The following is a 22,141-nucleotide window of genomic DNA, read 5'->3' as shown; positions in this document are numbered from 1 at the left end:
TGACTGTTTTAGGAGCTTTTTGAGATCAAATAGAAGAAAATACATAACATTAAACATGTTAACAACACAAAAGCCATATTAAACGCAGACTACTTTAGGCCCGGAAGTAGGATTCGTGGCGTCATCACTGAACAACCGGATAGCGAGGGACCACTGTATGCAATTTTAAGTGCAAATTTCAGAATTCGTAAACTTATAGGAAAAGCAGACAAAAAACAAAAAGGTGTCCTGAAAGTACGTCAGTAGATTCTGGATTTGAGTAAAAGTGTTACAAAAACAACATCTCACCAAGTTCATAATAAGCAACTTACTGTTTATTTATTGATACTTTTAGGTGACAGGTGAGTTATTTCTGGAGACTCAAACAGTCACTAACCTTCATCAGAAGACTCCAGTGTGCAAAAGTGACAAAATGCAGTTTTTAAAGGGCCATTGTCTGAAGTCAGTTAGCTGTAAACAGCAAGTCATGGCTTCGTGTCGTACTACTTTAAACGAACACTTATCATTGGGGAAGAATCTTTCATTGGTTTAAACTAGAGTTTGCATCCATTGAACTGTATGTGTTCCTTATAACAATAATAATAATAATAATAATAATATCATCATACAGTATATACAGAATACAAGATAAATCAACTGCAGTTAATGTTTATACATGCTTATATATTCCTGAAAAACAAATAATGAAAGCTTTATACATACAGTAAGGCAGAGAATATATACAGAACTAACCTAAAGGAAGTAGTATCAAACGTGTCAAATACTGCAACAAAACAAAGAATTTAAAACATTTTGTAATATATACAAAAATACTTAGCAAATGCCCCTAGGAATATCTTAATAGAAAAAATAATAGGAATCTTGTCAGGAGGACATCACATTATATTTGAAACATGCACTTGCCGCAGGGGGTTTTCACTCCAGCGGTGGGCCACATGTCTACGTGTTTTCTCGTTTTTGGGGTAAATGTAAATCACTGAGAAAAAAGCAGTTCGTGGTGCAGGGGTACTTGGTCTACTGTGCTCATTGGTCCTCAATGGGTGGCCTTCCTCGGCGGGAGACCAACAGTACAGTCCATTAATCTCGTTTCGACTTCACGCTTGCCTCTTGCCACGCTCGCTACACTTTGGACTCACTCTCTAAATTGGCAATGTCCCCGTTCCTCTCGGTCTTCTCACTCTTCCCCTGCTCGTCCAGGTTGGTTTTGGTCTCCTGACCCTCCTGTTCAGACTCTGGCAGCCCCTGCTGGCTCAGCTTGCTAGCCAGCGACCAAGTTAGGGGCAAGCGGGCGCGGTTGGCCATATCAGCGAGCTCTTTGGCACTGCAGGTGGGTGTGTCAGTTTCGTAGATGTCGTGGAAGCTGTTGTAGTCCACCTCGTAGAAGCCGTCCTCCAGCGTCAGGACGGGCGTGAAGCGGTAGCCCCACTTGATCTCACTGCTGACGTAGGAGCTCCTTGCCTGGCAGGTCATACCTGGAGAGACAAAACAAAGAAAACCATTAGAAACTGTGGGACTCGTGTAGTCTTAGCAATCTTTAGCCAAAATGGGAGTCCTAGTCTATTGCAGTAATTTATCTTTGGCTGTAAGGCTCCAAAGAGCAGCAACAGACACAGAAAATCTAGCATTAAACGCATTGGTGGAGGTGGGTTGCAAAGCAGCTTGCAGAGGCAGCATCAACTTTATGTACGCTAAAGCAGCTTAAATAGCACACCCCATCAGAGAACTGTCAGTACGAGGTATAGAGCGTATGGACTGGTGTCATTGTCCTTTTGTACGACCCAATTCCTGCTAATTTTTAGCTGTTGGACAGGTTGTTCTAGAATATTTATACAGACGCAGTGACCTTAATCATCCCTCCACCACCATGCTTCATATTTGGTTTGAGTGTTTGTGCTGACATGTGGTGTCATCTGTCCAAAGGGCTGTTCAGTTGCGGTTTTGCAAACCTAAGCTGTGCTGCCATGTTCTTTTAGAGAGAAGAGGGTTCCTCCTGGTAACCCATCCAAACCAGCTATTTGTTGTTCAGTTTTTCCCAATCGTACTGTCACGAACTTTAACACTGAACGTGCTGACTGAGACCTGTAGAGGCCAAGATGGAGCTCTTGGGGTTTTTGCAGTTTCTCTGAGCACTGCATCGTCTGACCTTGGGTGAATCTGCTGGTATGGTCACTCCTGAAAAGATCTGGATGTTTCACACCAGTAAACTGCCAGAACACTTGCTCTTATAGAGGTTAACCAAGTAGATTTATATATATATATGGTTTTTTTGTTGTTGTTTTGTTTTACAGTTTTACAAATTGGCACCATTTAGTTTGCTGTAACAGCAACTATCACAAATAACTGGATTATTTAGACAGATTTAAAAAATGTGACAGTTCTCAGGCAACGTCGGCAGCTATAAGGAGCATCTTTTTTCTATAAACAATCAGCAGATTTATGGCAGGTTATTTGCGATAAACAGCAGGAATAATGATATCCTCGGAAAGTGTAAATTACTCAGGGAAAAGGTGTGATTTTTTTCCCTTCCCTCCCTCTGTCCACTGTCATCACTCCCAGGGTCCCGTGGGGGTCTTCACAGCTCAGAAGCAATAGTAGATTTATCCTGAAGCCTCCCTGAGGCTCCTGTCATCACCCTGCGTCACCATCCCCATCTGCCAGATGCTGCTCACACATTTTATCTTCCACAAACAACCCATTTGCTTCCCTTTGAATTGCTGCGATCAAGTGCATTTTAAGTGCTATAATTCCCTCTGCATTACAACTACAGTAACTAACTTTCTGTTATTTTCAAAGCTCCTGTCCCTTTCACCTTACATTTGCACCTATCTTTGAAAAATCGAAGCAAGAAGTGACAGCATATTCCAGTTTCCCGCTTTGTTGGGCAGAAGAATGATTTCTGAAAAATGGGCATTGGTGGCATTTATTTTCTCCTGCTTGAGCTGTGCTAACGATGGTACTAGCAGGTAGAGTTGGATTTAAATGAGGCTTATCCCTCAACGTTCCCCTGGATGTACAGGCGTGTTGTTGTAATCTTTACAGCATCGTTACTGCAGGTGATTTAAACACACTTCCTCTATGGTTAGTTAACTGTAACCAGGAGTGGGTCCTAATCACTTTCCAGCAGCGTTTACTTGTGTTTTCATATTCATCAGTGAGCTCTTTGGCTCAGCTGTCTGCAGGAAACAGAGTCCTCAGTGAGCCTCCAGCAGCTGTTTCAAAACACGTCACGCAACGATTATGTAATTGGTTCTTTTTGTTTCATTGAGTCTGAGAGTGAGACAAATGATCGAATACCAGTTCAGAATTCAGGCATTTCAGCAACCATCTCATCTAACATGATGATGTGAAAATCGAGTGATTTTTGGGATGGTGACGCAAATCGTTGGTATCTCCCTCACGTCTCCTACTGCCCATCCAGATGTTTTGGTCATCCTGCTCTCGGCTGTGCAGCTGTGCTCTGCACAGGCCCTCATCTTTTTAAATCTAACTCTAACGCTTTACATCTGTCTTTATATACATCTCTGTTAGTGTTTCCTCATCCCGGGGGCCTTCTTTAAGATAGACGATGATGATGTGTGTCTGAATTGAAAACATAGCGTAATTAAAAAGAGCTACATCAATTGTGTTGACTGCTGCGGCATGACTGAAAGGAAAATTGGGACACATTTTAAAGTAGAGGTGGCACGATACCACTTTTTAATGTCCGATACCAATTCCGATATCATAAGTTTGGATATCTGCCGATACCGAGATGAATCCGATATTTTGTAATCAATAAAACTGTTTTTTTAAATAAATATCTTGCTGCATTTTGTAAAAGTTCATAATCAAGTTTTAAAAAACAAGAGACTGAAGCTATTCTGTCATACCTGTATGCAAAAAAAACACTGCACCCAAAACATTTTATAGTTCAGCAACACTGAACTATAAAATAATAACTTTAAACCTACACCATCCCCCCATTCTGGTATTTTAAAGAGTACTTAGTGGAAATATTAAGCAACCTATCTAATAGGGTTGCCAACTCCCAGCAAAAATATTAGGGAACCACCCCCCGCCCTCCACCTCATGATGCTTAATCGATGTAATCAACTTTAATTTAATGCAAGTGTAAGACAAATGCACAGAAATCAATTCTTTTTCTACAATAATTAAATAGATTCAACATCTTTCTTCAACAGAATTGCAGACTGCACAGATGGTACCTTCCCAAAGGAAAAAGTACTATATCTTACTAGGGTATATATTAGACTTATTACTTACTATATACAATAATGGATTTCTATACATTTAATCAGATGACCACTTTTGTTGTAAGATTCAGATAATTATTTATTCAAAGTTTTTAAATGACATAACAAAGAAAAGTATTTCTTTGTGCCCCCCTTTCCCTGTTAATGCCCAACCTGGCCCCTCTGGCAAAACTTTGCTAGACCCGCCCCTGCACAGTTACCAGCCGTCAGCTACGTAAAAAAGGATCCTGGTGTTATTTGTCTCTCGGAAACAGTTCATAACTTTCCTTTAACTCACCCGTTCAGTAAGGACATCTCCTGGTTTCATCTTCATGTTTCACTCTCGCTACATATCCAAACGGATATCATGACCAGCAGCTTTTACAGCTGTGGCTCCAGCAAACCTCAGCTTATACTAGAAAGTAATATTAAATACATTCTAACAACAGCTTATCACGCTTAAACGTGCTGGTGTTGTTTATCCGCTGGTTTCCTCTTTCTAGCGCAAAGTGGGCGATAAACAATCAAGACAGACGGGACTTGCGGCAGAAAAGCCGATCAGCTGATCATTGATCAGTTTCATGTTTGAAGTAATAACAGGAGAGGAAGGGGGAGTGAATGAGAGAAGTAGATGCAACTGCGCAGCAAAGACAGAATAACTCCAGCTTTGTGTCTATTTTTTAATTCTAGCTGAAGTACGGGACAAATCGCTTCCTTTTCACCTCAATATGGAACTCGATGGCCAGTCCAGCTGTGGCTTAATATATCAGTTGTTAAGCTTAACGTGGAAATACTATGCACACATTCAGGGATGAACTTACACACTTGCTTTATCACGTGACACATACTGCTCTGATATAATATGAGAAAAAACACTAATGCTGGACATATACAAAATTGTGTTGCACCTCCTGTTTGCATATGTGGTGTGATGAGGTTAATTAAACCTTAAACAATGTTGCAAAAACTAATTTTTGTGCACCACATAAAAGCAGACCACATGGAGACCAAAAGATGGCTAAATACCTCTGAAAAGCGATCTTGAAACCACTGACTATCCCCTGTCTACTCTTTAGCATTTTACTGGCTTTATAAAAGAGTTATCCGCATTAGTAAATGACAAGTGGCATGTGGAACAGGAAGTCTTGTCCCAGTTATCTCCTGCCACCCTAAAATTATCTGAGGCTGTCGTCAGGCTTACTGATGGGTTCCCAGATTGACCCTGTGGGAGACGTGTGCACCAACTTTCAGTGGAAATCCCTTCAAAATAAGATTCCTTACGGTTGTGCCAGAAGAAGAGTCAGTGAAACTTAAAAATGTTACAGTGACTTAAAAATGAATGTATTTCAAAGGACATTGTAGTGCATTAAAGCTGCAGAGTGCAAAGCAGTATTTGATTCCCCTCCAGTGTCTTAAGGTAAGATGTGGTTCATTGTAGGTCAGCAAGCTCTGACTACAGGTGAGCTTTTGTACTGAAGTCCACTGCCTTCTATGTATTACAAATCCAGCAACAATACAGTAAATCCAAATAAACTTGAAGAGATGTTTTTTTGATAACATTCTGAGATATATGAGAAGTTGTGGCCAGATACACTGGTGTTCTCTCAAGATGTGCCTTTAATGGCAGATCCAGCGTAATGGCAGCCAGTTCACTATTATCAGAAAAAAGCTGAAATTCTAACGGCAGATTTAAGTATTTTAACAATTATTATTCAAACATACATACTGAAATCCAGCACAGCTGGTGGCATTGGTCAGGCTGAGCACTGAAAACATGTTTGTAATCATTTTGTTAAAATTACAAAATTAACTGAGCACTACTCCAGAGATATGGTGAAGCAGTTCTCTGCAATAAATAAAGCATTAGAAAGTCATTGTGTGACATTAGATCCAATAAACAGCAATTACTGTACACCTTAACCTCTGAGATTTTGAATCTGATGACTCACCTGTGGCCTCCACCATCCCCTCGAGGATCACAACAATTTCCAGCTCCTCCTTGGACAGGTGGGCCTGTGAGATATCCCAGAAGGGGCTGTTTTGATTGATCTCATGGCAGATGATGAGTGGCGATACCAGGAAGAGCCTGTCATCTCCTGTGTTGTAACCCACGTTTATATCTGTCTGGTTCAAAGGGATGAACTCCCCCTCCTTGGTCTGCTTAGACTTGATAAGCTTGGCCCTGATTGAAGCCTCGACGATGTGCGAGTTTCGGAGGTCTCCAACTCTGAACATCAGGCACAGCCGACCATCTCTCATGGAGATGACCGCATTGGTGGAAAACACTAGTGTCTCAGCCCGTTTCTTGGGCTGTGAGATCTTAACAAACATGCAACCCACCATGAAGGCATTCACGATAGATCCCAGCACTGACTGAACTAAAAGCAGCACTATTCCCTCGGGGCATTTGTCCGTGATCACTCTGTATCCATAACCAATGGTGGTCTCTGTTTCAATGGAGAACAGAAACGCTGATACAAACCCGTTGAGGTTATTGACACACGGAGTCCACTGGTTGTCTGCTATATGGTCCAGATCACCCCGGAGGTAGGCAATAAGCCACCACATGAAGCCAAAGAAGAGCCATGTCACCGTGTACACCAACACAAAGATGAAGAGGTTAAACCTCCACTTGAGATCTACCAGTGTGGTAAAAATGTCTGTCAGATAGCGGTATGTCTCTCGGACGTTTCCGTGATGGACGTTGCACTTCCCATCTTTCTGGACATACCGCTGAATCTTTTTCACCCGGTCGATTTCTGCCAGGTGTTTAGGCAGGTCCTCTCTGGCCTGCTTTGGCAACTTGGGCTTTCTGATTATTGGGCTCTCCACATCCTGCTCCATGGGGTTTCTCGGTGGATTCAAGCCTGCAAGAGGAAGAACACAGCAGTGATCATGAGTTAGCAAGTGCAGGAACTCTAAGATGATGGTGACACATCTAGACGGTTGTTCAGGATCTAACTTATTAATATTTCAATACAATCAATACGATGGGTACCTCATTTGGCGTTATTTTACTTTAGATGCAGTGTGGTGTTTTAGAGAATAATATTTGACAGACAAGGAAGTATAAAAACAAATCCACATTTGGAGCGTAAAAGAGCATACCACCTTGGTGTTTTGTAACCACATGTGATAAGTGAACTGCAACTATGACTATCAAACCACATGCTCAGACTGGATGGTCTAGATGGTCTGGATGGCTAACAACTTGTCAATCACATGTCATTAGTCTACAGCTACATAAACTAAAATATATCAAATCAAATGTTTATTTTTTTCCAAACAATCATTAATTAAGGAAAATATGCTGGTTATAAACTGAATGCATTCCAATCAAGAAATTTATTTGACCAGGTTGCATTAACTTCAATGTTTCACAGTGTAAGTGTAACAAAATCACGCAGGAAATTTACATGTAAACAAATTACTTAAAGTCAGCATTTTGAGCATAAATAATTTGAGATGTATTTGTTTTTTCTTTTCAGAAAACACACATATAAAATAACAAATATTTTATAGTTGTTTACGTTTGTAATTGGAACTTAAATTTTAAATATATTAGATCTGTCTAATTACGGTGAAAACAAGATAATATGAGCCTGCACAAGTCATTTTTTCACACTGGGTTTTTCACCAATCAGCCATCTCCAGTTGTTCAACCCTTCCCCCCTTCAGTTTCCTGGAGCTGCTACGACTCGCCCAAAACAACATCATCACCATAACAAATTGTACTTGACGTGGAGCAGTGGTGGGCTATTTTCACGGAGATGTCTGAATTAGTTTGAAAGCATAAACAATCGAAGAATTATGGTAAAAAGAAGAAAGCTCCTCTGGCTTGGTTGGCACAGAGGGTTAATTATTTTTTTCATTTGGACATGAATTATCCACACTGTCAAGAGTGGGGCTTTTAATGAAAATGCCACCCGAATAATACGATTCAGAAGTAGCTTTGGAAAACACGTCACTCAGCTCAGATTCATTATGGAAAACAATTACAACTAAGCAATAGTATATTGTTATTCCCAACGTTAAATGGCTTTCACTGCTGTGCGTACATCAGTGCTGAATTCATACTTTTTACTGCTTTGGTTAGATTAGCAATTTAAATTTAATTCCACGGCGCCATCTGCAATAACAATGAAACCATTTGTGTGTGGAAATTAGCGTTCCTGATCGTATTTCCGTTGACCTCTGCCCACAAAGAAACTAACAACAAATTAAATTAATGCAAATCGACATTTTTGTAATGCATATTTTCTTCCGTCTCACTTCCCAGACTACTACAGATTGTACTAAACAACACATTAATCAACACTTGTTCTTGAGCTGCTATGCTGCCCCGATTAAAACCCACAAACTGAATTTAAATGTACAGCTTCTGTCATAAATCTTACCCTTAAATGGACATCCCAACTGCATGTTTTCTTTATTGGCCTCTACTATAGTAGCTTTGCATGATTCATGGTTTAAAATAATCTTTATTTCTATTACTGGGCTTTGGGGCTTTAGCTCTTCTCCCTTTAATCACACGTTGCTCGCAAATAGAGGCAGCAAGTGCATTTGTGCATTGATGTGACCATATTAGGGATATCCCCAGAAAACATCATATAGAGCCAATAGAAGAAAGCAGTCTGATGTCTGAGCTTGTCTCACAGTTTGTTGAATGCAAGACCCAAAGAGCAGGCAGAAGTAACAAAAATGCACCTTTTATTAGGTTAAGTCCACAAGGGAAATAAACAGAAAAATCCAGAGTAGGAAGGTAACACAGATGCTTTGATAAACACTGAAGTGAAGGACTGGACTATTTAACCACATGGTAATGATCAAAGTGGAGGGAGCTGGGGAAATGAGTCACAGGTGGAGACACTGAGGACACTCAATGTCCTCATTGTCAAATCAGTCACAAAACACCTGACAAAATGAAACAGGTAATAAGAAGAGAACTAAACTAAGGAAACTCACTGAACATGGGAAACTGTGGCAGGTATAATAATAAACCAAATACAAAGACCTAACTCAAATATCAGACTCCAAAACGCTAAACTAGAACTTACACACTACAGAGGACTAACAAAAAAAGACAAATGTCTCAGTCACACTACAGTGAAAATAGGACAGAGTCATCCTTCAGACTAAATCGGTGGTTGCACTGAATTTTTCACGCTCAGAGACAGACTGAAAGTAGCTATGGTGATCTAACTGGACACCCAAAGGTCAAGCGTGCACCAACGCTCAACCTCAACCTGTGCAATCACATTCAGGGTGATTGTGCACATCACTGAGTGGAAGACAACCTGTCTCTGAACAACTCGGGTTTGACTTCTGCTGACAGTAAAAAAGTTGCAAATAATTGTTGTTGAATTTATAAATGCAGACAGATTGCCAACACGAGGCCAGAGAGGTTCAGTAAGTAACAGCCATACTCGATGAGTCAGTAAACACTGAGGCTGTTCTATAAATTCTCAACTGCAACTCTACCAAATTAGATGCGGCAGAAATGAAACACAACAAAACGCTACATCCAGTTTAGTCACAGTAATACAAGGCAGGCTCTTTATCGAGCCTCTCAAAGATCACGTCGAAGTCTACAGGTTGTCCGCTCTTTACATTCTCTCAGTTGAAGCTGCTTTTGTGAAAAAGGAAAATGTCTGGAAGGAGTGCTTACAGATGCATTTACAAATTAAACCAACTTAGTGTGGACAGTGTGAGTGGCAGCTACACAAACAAGGCACGCATGCAAATAATATCATAAACAATAGACCTCCTACTCTGCCATTGTTTAAAGCCTAGTGCGCAGATTCACCACCGCTAATAAACAGGCTCAGCGTGAATCCGTGCAGCTTCGGGTGCAGCTGAGGGAAAACGTGTCACCGCCTACGCTGCCAACAGCAAACTACGCTTTGTCACAGTAACTCATCCAGTGCAGAGCAAGTGTGTAACACCGAATTCAGGTTGTAATTCAGCTCCGTGGGTGCTGAGGAGCTCCCCGGCAGCCACGAGGAAGCCATACTGCGAAGTGAGATTGAGAGCCATCACCCAAACTCACTTCGTATCCTGACAGCCCTTTTAAGACGGCACTTTTAGCTCAGGTTGGAGATTTAACTTAGTTTCCCAACAAAGCATTGTGTACAGTGGAGTATTCTGTGTGTGCTGTACTGTTGTGGCAAAGAGGCTTGGACAGGAAAACTCATGCATGTACAAAATACTCATACATAAGTTTTTAAGCAACACTTTTAAAGTTGGGCACTTGTTGGGATTTTTCAGTCATTGCAACAGGATAGTACAGAGAAGACAGGCATTAAATAGCCTCTGCATTAGTCTTATGGCAGTGGGTCACGTAGTCAACCCAGTGAGCTACACCAGAGACCATCCAGTCTCTTTTTTAACTAAAAGCTTGGAAAACTGTGTGTATGTGACATGAGAGTTGTCAAATGACATCAGAAAAACTGAAACACTCTTTTAAGAAAATGAGGAATTTGTGCAGCTGCTGCAATATTGCTATTATAAAATAGTTACACCATTTGGATCATGACATTTCCGGCTTTCAAGCGATGTAAAAATAAGGTGATGCTATTTAACCTCCGCTATTCATAGCTTTTTAGCCCTGCCACTTCTTCTTTTGTCTTCCACTTGTCCAGCTTCTTCAAAAGTTTTAAGAACAAACCGCACAGCATGCTGAGATATGCCACCGTTTGGAAATCATCTTCTTGGTGCAAAAATTGAATTTTATGTCTGTCAAACTGTTACTTTTGGCATTTTTCAGAGATTCAACTAAAGAAACACTAAGTAACAAAACACCTAAAGATACCATAAACTCAACACTGGTTCATCCCTTAAGTTAGTTGTCTTTTTTATGCTTGAATGATTCATAGGTCAGCATTAAATGGCTTACGAAACAATAACACAAAAAAATATTCTTCTGAGTGAAAAAGGAGCCAATGTCCAAAGACAAACGTTGGACCTTCAGGAAGCCTGGAGAAATAAGGAGTGGCTCAAGACTGAAGCATGAAGAATAGATTCAACAAAATCTAACTGAGACTTTGGAGTATATTTTAAAATAAAGCATCAATATGGAAATTCAGATAACATAGGGTCACATAGGGAGACCTCACAAGGTTAAATTAGAGCAGAAGAATTATCACTCGGTTCATGTCAGGACCTCTGAGGATTAGGAGAAAAAAGGGACAATTTGGAACCAGTTCTCAACTGAACTGGTTCTTTAATCCACACTGTGGTTGCACAAAATTAACTCGGGGAGTTATAAAGTTGGTCCTGCAAGGTTAAACTTCACATAAAAATAGAACTTTTAAAGACACAGAAATGAAAGAGTTGCTTTGTTATTTCATTTGCTCGCTCTGAAGGTGGAGTTTAGTTAGGAGGAGTGATTCTGTCAATGTTATTGAACTGCCCTCATCTAGCCTATAATTTAAGGCCCAATCATTTAATTATTTTACACTAGTTTGAAATTCTTTTCTGGTGGTTTATGGTAAATATTGTGATATAAAATCCATCCATCCAGTTTCAGGTCATGGGAGAGCTCGAGCTTATGCCAGGCAGGGCAGATCCTGGAAAGCTCGCCATCCTATCACAGGGCCCTTGAAATAGCCATGGCAATTAAAATTATATCATCCCAATTTTTTGTACTTCCTTGAGGCTGTGCATATTGTGTTTTTATAGATGTAAAACAAATTGTGTGAAAAAAGGTTGACTGCTTGGCCAGAGAGTGGTCTATAATACGATATCCAGGACAAATGTTGAAATCGGGCCTCATCATCATCCTTTCGGACAGAGCTGCAGATAAGAACCGACACTAATTGCATTTGGTAAAAAAAAAAAAAGAAAAGAAAAAGAAAATAGGAAAAAAATAACCTTGAGTCAGATTTAAGGAAGGCTGCACTCTGTAAACCCCTCAGCCTCTTAAACTTCCTGAACCTGACCTCTCCTCCTTAAAGGTCCCTGCTGCGCCGTCCTGTCCGTTTTTGTTCTGCGTGTGGTGCTGAAAACTGAACACAGCGGGGCTTGTTGTGTGATCCCTCTGATAAGTGTGTCACATTAGGAGTTTCTCCCCCCGACCTCCCACACCTCCCACCCCTCCGCCCGAGCCTGCGCCTCGGACTGTCCTGAGATCAGCATTGATTTCCTTTACTCCGCACATACGATCCTAAGCCACCACCATCAGCGTTCCTACCACTGGAACAAATGGCTGTGCTGAAGCCGTTCTGCTCTCCATTCACGGGGGAATATTATGAGCTTGAGCAGCACTGGTTTCCATGGCAACGCACAGCTCAGTCTACCAAAGTGCTCACAATATAGCAGGAATGTACTGGATGAGGCCACGGCGTTGGATAACATTTGTCTGTTTCATCTCGTTTCAGCGGGGCCCGAAGGAAGAACAATGTGCTGCATGTGCTTTGTGCACAGAGCTCCCATTCATGTGACATCTGTTTTTTTATTCTAATGCTGAATATCTGTGAATAAATATCTGATAACACCGGCTTATTAAGAGGATGTTTGGCACAGAAAACAATAAAACCCAAGATAATGAAATAAAAGTTTAGTGCTGCCAAGTCTCACGGGATGAATTTTATCTCATTTGTGTAATCAATAAGTAAATATTGATAACAAATTACAGCAGCTGTTATCACTATACTGCTACTCGGCCCCTCAGCTCAGTGGAGCTTTTCAGCATCTTTGAGCTTTTGGTTTCATAACCCACCACTTTACCACTTTTGATTCTCATGGCTCTTACAGTCTCCAAGTAGCTGCTGTAAATATCTCTAGACAAATGATGACTTAAATAGCTATTACATACATATTAAATATACATATTACATAATATACATATTAAAAACTGAGTGGTGATGGTGCAGGAAACTCTGACAAAGGAATGCTTTTTTGGTGAAGCTCACTGGTTCCAGAAAGGCTTTGTGGTTATTATCTGTATAACAGCTGAGAGAGAGAGAGAGAGCTGGCACACACGAAGCAATCTCTGTAAACAAATATCTGCTTATGAACATTCAGAATCTGTGATTACGGGAAGCGGTTTTTAGTAACAGAAACTTTCTGGTTCTCAGGCGTAGTGTCTGGATGCTGCTGACCAATCATGCTTGAGCGGGCTTTTGCAGCATGCAGGTAAACAGACGGCGTGGAGAACAAAAAAGGGGTTAAATTTTCCAAAAAGGAAAAAGCTGCTGCTTTTAGGGATCACCATAGCAGGTCATCGACCTCCATCTCACCCCAGCATCCTCCCCTGTCACACCAACCCTCTTCACTACAACCATTAACCTCCTCACAGGTTTTCCTCTTTTCCTTCTTTCTTCTTCAAGGCCTCCTCTGCACATATCCAAAACACCTCAGCCTCTCCTGTCTATTTTTTATATTCCTTCTGTCACAAATCACCCTGAGACTCATCTCCGCCTGCTCCACCCTGCCTGCACTCTCCTCATCTGTACACCGTCCCTTGTTTTAAACCTTCACTACCTCTTCTCCTTGCAGCTTCCCTGTTACACCTGCCTGCCTCTCCTTCACACACGTGTGCTCTCTTGCTTCTACTTTCATCTCTCTTCACTACAGAGCATACCTCCACCTCTGCAGCCTTTCTTCCACCTGCTCCCTGCTCTCACTAGAGTATCATCTGCAAACATCATCCACCGTGACCTCATTGGTCATCCCGTCCATCAGGACTGCAAAGAAGAAGGAGATCTGACAGCAAATACATTTTCTACAGTTATTTATAAATGAATCAATGACTGGTGCATGAACCAATAAGCTGCTATGTAGATATTAAGACTGAAAGCCTCCAAATACTGTCTGTTGCCCCTAAAGGCTAAGTCAAGACAAGCTGATGGGCTCACAGCTGGAAAAGGAAGCAAACTACGTGCCAGAAACTGCAGTTCCTCAAGTGGCCACTTGAGTGTTCAGTGTGCTTCAAATATGTTCCTGTGTTAAAATGTTAAAACTTCACAACATTAAAAAGCATGTTTACAGCCTCTGTGGATAGTCCCATCCAACATAAATACACTGACGGGGGAACATTTATGTGTGCGTCCTCATCAGCCTGCAGATTTGAGCTGATTATTAATGAATTATTTGTGTTTTATTGAACTCTAGGATTTTAAGCTTCAAAGCAGGAAGTCTGTTCCTCTCGTCAGAGTTATTATAGCTTTGAATTTTCTAATTAGTTTTTATTTTTATTTAATTTTGACTTCTTGTTCTCAATTCATTTTAGTTTGGGTAAGTTTTTTTATTTTAAAATGTTTCGTTTTTATTAGTTTCAGTGTTAGTTTTAGTCTTTATTTTATTAATATCTAAAATATTATCTTCTATGTCATCAGTAATATTTAGGAAAATCAACACAGGTATTACACACGCAGTCTTGTAGACAAAGTCTCAGTAAACATGTAACAATTTTTACCAAACTGACACATACTTAACGTTTGTCAATATTTAATATTTCGTCTCTATTTTTATTTTATTTTACTTCATTTTCAGTTAGTGTTAGTTGTAATTTTTATTTTATTTTATTTATAATATACTAAATTAATAAATTTTGGGGGGGGAGGGGTTTAATTTAGTTTTAGTTAACTATAATAACATTACCCTTCGTATACACTGTGCCACCCCTCCCTCGAGGATAGTTCATCCAAATAAGGCTTCAGTCAATACAGACTGGTTGGTGACCCCCAGATGACCTCCGGTTGCCAGGAAAAATGTGTTCTTTGGTTGGTTGGAGACTGGTTACTGACATTTGCTACATGGCATCACTCACAAAGACTGTGCTGCACCAAAGACCTCATCCTGATCGCTTTCATTACTGGCAGATTTCGGTCGTGGTCGCTGGTTTGGATGGTTTATGTCTCAGTTTTCACAGTCTCACCATCTCTTCATGAGTAGTTTGCAGACAATGCAAACTATGGGCAACCACTCACAAACTGGTTGGAAAACCCTTATTTTGAAGACTGCTGGTTTTACAGGTGGTTTCAAACTGGTCTCTGGGCCCCTGTCCTATTTGAACCTTAATATGGTGAACCTTTGGTTGTAGGCCGTCTATCTGTACACCCACAGATTTTCAGTTAAACATTAGGCTACACGTGAAATTAACAAGCCCATCTATAAACCGTATATGGCCTCATGAGGCCTAAAGGTAGATAAAGATGACTTTTACAGGAAAGCATCCCCCAAAACAGCTCATCCCACCATATCCCGCTCATGAAGCTACAAACGGTGCTAAACTGAAACACTGGAGGATATTACACACAAGATGGTCCGTTTCACAGATGGTTACACAAGTGCAACGATGCTGAACATCGTTTGTTGGCCTGCAGCAGGATGCATGTAGACGTGCTGTGTAGGATGAACATCGACTGATGACATGCGTGAACACAACAGCAGCAGCAGACAATCGTGTTATTGGTGCTTCAGCTTCTTTCTGTGTCTTTGCCGTTTGGGGGTGATTGTTGACCAGGTAGCAACATCCAGATGTGGCTAAAATCCGGCAGAAGCCGCATGGGGACTCCAGCTATTTTTAGCCACACAAACAGCTGAGGACAGGCACTATAGACGTCACATGCAAATAATTTTCACATCCTAGCACAGATTTGATCTGGATCTAACCTTGTGTGTTTTAATTGAGCTGACTCTTTCACAGGAAATGTGTGGGCCTGGTCAGTAAGAATGTTCAGGTATATCAATTTAAGGTTATTCATCAAGTCTGCATTAATCACCAGAAGTCATTTGTAAAGGCTAATGGGTTTGTTCATTATTGATAAATTGACTTTTGTGAGGGCATCACCACGTGGGCTGAACTCTGGGTGTCAGTCACAGTTTTTTTAAGGATCTTTATTAATGGGTTATGAAATCCGCAAAGCCTTTAGTAATCTTAAAGTAAGCAAGTTTTGAAACACATTTTTAAAAATGTGTAAATGTCAAAAGCTCCCTCAGGCTTTGAAGCTCATCTGTGCAAATATTCATGTGCACATTTTGATCATCGTTGATATGCAGCCACCCAGAAGTCTAGGCTTGGTGTCTGTGTGTGTTTTTCTGGGTATTACGTCGCTTTGATGTTCAGTTTTAATAGTAGAGTGTGCGTAGTATTTTTTTTTCCGGCCCTCGGTTTTGATTTTATGTATTAATTTTGGGTTACACACCACACATGCATGTATTCATTAAAACCTGACATCCTTTAAAGATGGGCCAAAAAACACCTTTCATGTTTGAGCAAACGTGTTCATGCTCACATCATCTTTGTTCTCATAAAGAATGTAAGACTGGTTTTCTGCAGGGTTTCTGCACACAACAACAGAACTAGACTTTTTTTTTAGATTTTTAAAATGTTTCAAGCATTAATTTTTCACCTTTCTGAGCTATTTCGTTTCATCTATGTTGTTTTTTTTAATAGAAATTTCCAAATTGTTAGGGTTAACAAAACATATTTCAATTGCATTTTATGCTTTATTAATCAGTTTTACATTTGTTCAGCATCAAGCCATCCACGACTGTACAAGTTCCATGTTGGCAGCATGTTACCACAGTTCCCAGAAGGAAGCAGCCTTTTGGGAACTGTGGTAAGAAGGTATTAAGCAATCTGGCCATCGCTTAATATCTTCATTTAACCTGTGCAGCTTGAGAAAAGAATTTTAGTGCAAGAGTAATTCTTAAACCTGTATTTTACTGTTAAATCAACTTCTCTAAGTAATGACTTTTGTTAAAGTGCAATAATTTTAAAAACAGTAATCGCATTAAAATTGCTAACTGAGTTTCTAGAGGCAGGACACGACAGCTACTGGGCAACAAAAAGCTAAATTAGAGAGTTTTACTGTAAACAGCTTTTGTTATTGTCAGTATTTTCAGTGTTTCTCCATCAAAAATGAAAAAACAAAAAAAACAAAACACAGACACCCATCGTAAACTTTATGCCAGCAGCAAAATGCTTTCAGCCTCCGATGGCAGCAAAGCAGCAAAAATGTGAAGCTATGCTGAAAAACATTGATAATATAACATTATTACTTTATGAACCTCTAGTCATTTCTTCTTCTCTTCCTCTGTCAACCAGCTGAGGCAGTATGCTACGACTCTCTGAGCCTGGCTCTGCTGGAGGTCTCTTCTTGTTAAAGATGGAGTTCTTCCTCCCCACTCTCACAGCAGAGGTCATTGATCGCTGGGGTTCTCCCTCTAATATTATACAGGCTGTTGTTGTAAACAAAAAACAACTTATTACCTTCTTTAACATGTTACCTAAGGCCACTTATAACTGGGTTTATAGTGCAACCTTTCGATGCTTGTTCCACCTACACACTGCTGCAGACCTGCACTCTCCAACAGCAGCAGCCTCCTCCACCACAACAGCATCTTCTTCTATAGCACTTAGAAAAAAACTGCTCAGGAAAGATAAGCCAAGCTTATGGCCTGGTCTTCAAACTCCCGAATTCCTCCTCCAGGCCTCAGCGCAGGACATGAAATAGTCAGGAAAAAACAGTCATGGGCAGGAAGTATATGTCCATGTCTGCAGCATATGTTGTGTCCAGGCTCTTCAAAGGCAACGCATCACCCTAGCAACCAAGAAACAACTTGGCAACTATATTTTAACCCAAATTGCGACATATATAAGTAGCCAAGTAGCTTCTTATGATTGGAAATGCTTTTAAAAAAACACAACTGAAGTGAGGAAATCTAAATGACTTCCATCAGTTTCAGAATGTGGACTTTTTCACCCTTTAAAAGGAGAAAATACTGATTTTGAGCACATTGACAGAAAAGCAGCACACGTGCCAAGAGAAACTAAATAATAGAATAACAGTTGTGACTATTTTAGAAACTGCTGTGAGACTGAGGTGGATTCTAATATGATGTTACTTTGGATCAAGCTCTGAGGCCTCAGCCATCAGGACCCACAGGATCTGCTGCCAACGTCCTGATGCCAGCCACCACAGGACAGAGGGTCAGAGCTGCTTTGGCAGCAACAAGGGGAGAAGGGGTCTGCATGTTATTAGTCCGGTGGATTGGTCTACGCCACAAGAACAAGAATATTGTTACTAATGACCTGATTTCTGATATTTTGACATGTCTAGCCAGGGTGGTAGTCCAGGGAAGGAAAATGAGCCTCAAACAAAAAACATACATTTTATGCAGACAAATGCAAAGTGACTATCAACAGAACAGGATTGAGTTAATATCAACTGAGACACAGTATCAGCAGGAAAACAAGCACAGAGTGAATTCTGCTGAATCGTGTTACCAGCACAAAAACGGCGTTACTCCAGAGGAGGACCACAGAGTGGAGACTGGCAGGAGCCTCAGGTAACCGACTTAAATGAGCAACACAGAAGAAAATGTTTTTTTAAAGGAGGCTGGGATCCAATGTACTCACTGTCTATTGGATCAAACTATTTATACTATGCTATTTCATAAGGAAAAATCACTGCAGTTGGAAACTGTGAGTCAGATTTACACCTGAACAGATTTTAATGGCAAATATCTTCATAAAAAGAAAGAAAGAAGAAAGAAATCTTCATAAATTCTACATTTTAAGGCTTTAAAATGAAAGTGGTCAAGGAATTACCGGTTTCATTAACTGCTTGAGATTACAGCCGTCAGATTTATAGCCCTAAAGGACTTCAGTGGACACTAAATTCCCATTCACATTATATTTTATAACAGAAAAAGAAAACAGGCTGTAGAAGTTGCCAAATCATGTCTCTCTTCTTCTCTTTTACATTGTGCAGGGTACAATCCAATAACTAAAGTGCCGACTGCCCTAAAAAGCTTTATTATGTGGTGTCGCCTAATGGTTTTTGTCCGTTGTGGTTGTGTTGCTGCATATTTGTTTGCTGCTTGTGCAGAATTATTAATGTTTCTCGGACCACCCGATTAAATGACTTATAAATAATTAATTACACCACTCCATTTGAGTTAATTATACCCCGGCAGAGCCTGCTTTTCACTGCATTTCTTTTGCATTTCAGCGCCTTTCTGGAAAAACCTCCAGCACATCCCAGTTTGCCCAGTTTATAACCCCTACAGCACATTTCTAAAGCACGACTGAAAGGAAATGAACCATTTCTGGACTTCGTGCTTGCTTTTGCACCATCTCAGATTTATAAATGTTTCTGGACACACATCTTAACCTGGCTGCCTTATGAAATTAAGTTAATGAATGAATGAATGAATGAATGAATGAATGAATGAATTAGAAGGGGCTGTGTCACGACCTGAGGTTATTCAAGTGTGAGGAGCTGTTAGTTTATAATTTATTTTTATCATCATTACAGTTCATTTCAGTTTTATATGCGAGTATAATTTCTGTTTAGGGGAAGTTTCAACCTTTATTTAAAAACTTTTATATGTATTAAAGAAAAACACGAGTGGGCTGGTTAAGGGGAGGGGGAGGTTTAGCTTCACCTGTAATCCAGGGAAAAGTGAAGTGAATATAACAGCAGGGGTTTTTATTACGACCCTTTTAGAAAGGTTTAATTTATTTGTTTTATATATTTTTATTTTATTTTTATCAGCGAGGTGTTATTACGAAATTGTGTTCTATTGTATTTTTATCTGTATTTACTGTACAGCACTTTGGTCAGCCTTGGTTGTTTTTAAATGTGCTCTATAAATAAACTTGACTTGACTTGACTTGACTTGACCCGGCTAAATGATTTCGAGAGCAAACCAAGCAGGAGATATTTCCCCCGCTGTCACGGGTGTGGGGGTGTGTAGGTGATCGCGATTATAACAGCAATAATAATGATAATAATGATGATGACGATGGCCTCCTGTCGTTGCTTCATTTGCTGCCTTTATGTGCTGCAGTGTGGCTCGTTTATTAGCCTTATCTGTGTCCTGTGGTGACGTGAGGCCTACAGGCGCTCACAGCCTGCAACATTTTCTTCAACACCTTCCAGTTTCTTCCATCCGAGCGGCTGCTTTCCTCTCCTTATCATGTCAGCGCACAAAACAGCCGCCGGGAGCTTCCTCAGTCAGCTTCCACCATCTGAGATGCGCCTTTCCCCCTTATCTCTCTCTCCCTCTGTGTGTCTGTCTTTCTCTTATGCTGATTATTATTGTCTTAATTAATCTCTGATATGCACTGTTATGTAACTATCCACCCCCACTGCCCTCCTCCCCCCCCTTCCATATAAAACACATGATTACATTTAACAAGCCGATCATCAGCATCGCCGCAAGGAGCCGCGCAGGAAGGAGAGGCTCTTACCTTGTGCAGCAGATCAGCGATCACTCCCCGGCTCATTTTAAGCCGTTTCGTTCCCATGAAAAATCTCCGCTGAGGCTGCTGGTCTCTGATTACCGGGACGCTGTTGCGAAGACCGAGTGAAGAGGAGCCACTAATTCCCCCTTTCCTCCATCCCCTATCCGTTTAAAAACCATCGGCCGTCAGCCTCCACCCCTCTCAGCTGGGAGAGAGACATAGGTGGGCAGTGAGGGAGAGAGAGGGAGAGAGCGAGAGAGGAAGAGGAAGGTTGAGCAAAAAGAGAGAAAGAGTAAGCAGAGAGAGAGGGAGGAGAAGGAGGGGGACTGGAAATATGGGAGGTGATACAACACAGTGCGGATACACAGTGCATGGAAACATCAGGAGAAATAAGCAATATATCAGTAAAACAATGCAAAGTAAATGCAGAAGCCTTTCTGACATCATTGTTAGACTCGTGAACGAGGTCGCTTTAAATTTCTCAGCAGTTCGTTTGCCAATAATTCAATAAACTTGAAAAAATAAAAGAGGCATCATTACAGGAGCAGCAGTATTTTGGTCAAATAAAAAGGACGTCATTATAGGACATAAGCTATACCATACATACACTTGACCACTTTATTAGCTGGACCTTGCTGGTACCGGGTTGGATTCCCTTTTGTCTCCAGAATTGCTTAAATTCTTCTCAGCTTACATTCAACGAGACGCTGGAAGAAGAGAGATTTTGGTCCATGTTGACATGATAGCATCACGCAGTTACTGCACAACAATGATATCAATCTTATGTTCCACCACATCCCAAAGACGGTCTATTGGATTGAGACCTGATGACTGTGGAGGTCGTTTGAGTGCAGCGAATTCACTGTCATGTTGAAGGAACCAGTTTAAGGTGACATGGCACGTTATCCTGCTGAAAGCAGCAATCAGAAGATGCTACACTGAAGCCACAAAGGGATGAACAGGGTCAGCAACAATATTTAGGTGGGGCAAGGAGCGCCAGTAAAATATCCCAACACCATTATATCGCCAACAGCCTGAAACACTGATACAAGGCCAGATGGATCCATGTTCTCATGTTGGTTATGCCAATTCTGGCATTACATACTAGCTGCTTACATAGATACTTACCCTACATGTGAATATCACAGCAGAAATCAAGACTCATCAGACCAGGCAACTTTTTTCCAGTCTTCTATCGTCGAATGCTGGAAACCCGTGTGAATTGCTGGGCTATATCATAAATAAATGCTCAGTTTGAGGCAACAAGGACTAACAATCCTCTATATATTAAATGAACATATAGTAAGAGGAAAAATGTAAATATATTTTGCTAGCATGTTGATTTTGTTATTTTTACACTCAGGATGTATGCCTCGGTGCTCTCCATGGTGCTGAACCTGGATCCTCCGGGTCTCCACTCGCATTGCTGGAAAAATCCAGGCAATAACTCACCATTGCTGGCAGGATTGAGCTGACTTGCTGAAGTAGCATCCAGTAGTTTAAGGTGCTTGCCCTCATTCCACTCATCCTGGACATCAATATCGTGGTAATTTTGGGCTGTTAATGATTTCTGCAGCATAAAAAGGATTTATTTGACATCACTGGACTGACAAATACTCAGATTAATGAGAAAGTCCAAGGAACTCTGAAGATCTAAGAAGCATAATTGAAGTTATAATTATATAAATTTACCTGTATATACCTATAT

The 22,141-nt window shown here is 40.7% G+C and overlaps 1 protein-coding gene across 1 annotated transcript; it reads right to left on the bottom strand.

Annotated features, from left to right (window-relative positions):
- Positions 1 to 340: 340 nt before the first annotated feature.
- On the bottom strand, positions 341 to 22,025 carry kcnj6 (potassium inwardly rectifying channel subfamily J member 6). The gene is made up of 3 exons (XM_085421165.1): positions 20,440 to 22,025; positions 6,182 to 7,099; positions 341 to 1,472 (listed from the first exon to the last, which is right to left on the bottom strand). The coding sequence occupies exons 2-3, from the start codon at positions 7,074 to 7,076 to the stop codon at positions 1,120 to 1,122; spliced, it is 1,248 nt and encodes a 415-aa protein (XP_085277291.1). The 5' UTR covers positions 7,077 to 7,099; positions 20,440 to 22,025; the 3' UTR covers positions 341 to 1,119.
- Between the last annotated feature and the right edge of the window lie 116 nt (positions 22,026 to 22,141).

Source organism: Rhamphochromis longiceps, linkage group LG10 (assembly GCF_057381845.1).
Source record: "Rhamphochromis longiceps isolate RC_006_pf linkage group LG10, R_longiceps_female_GT1.1, whole genome shotgun sequence".
In the NCBI taxonomy this organism is placed as follows: domain Eukaryota; kingdom Metazoa; phylum Chordata; class Actinopteri; order Cichliformes; family Cichlidae; genus Rhamphochromis; species Rhamphochromis longiceps.
This window is presented reverse-complemented; position numbering and strand designations above follow the sequence as displayed.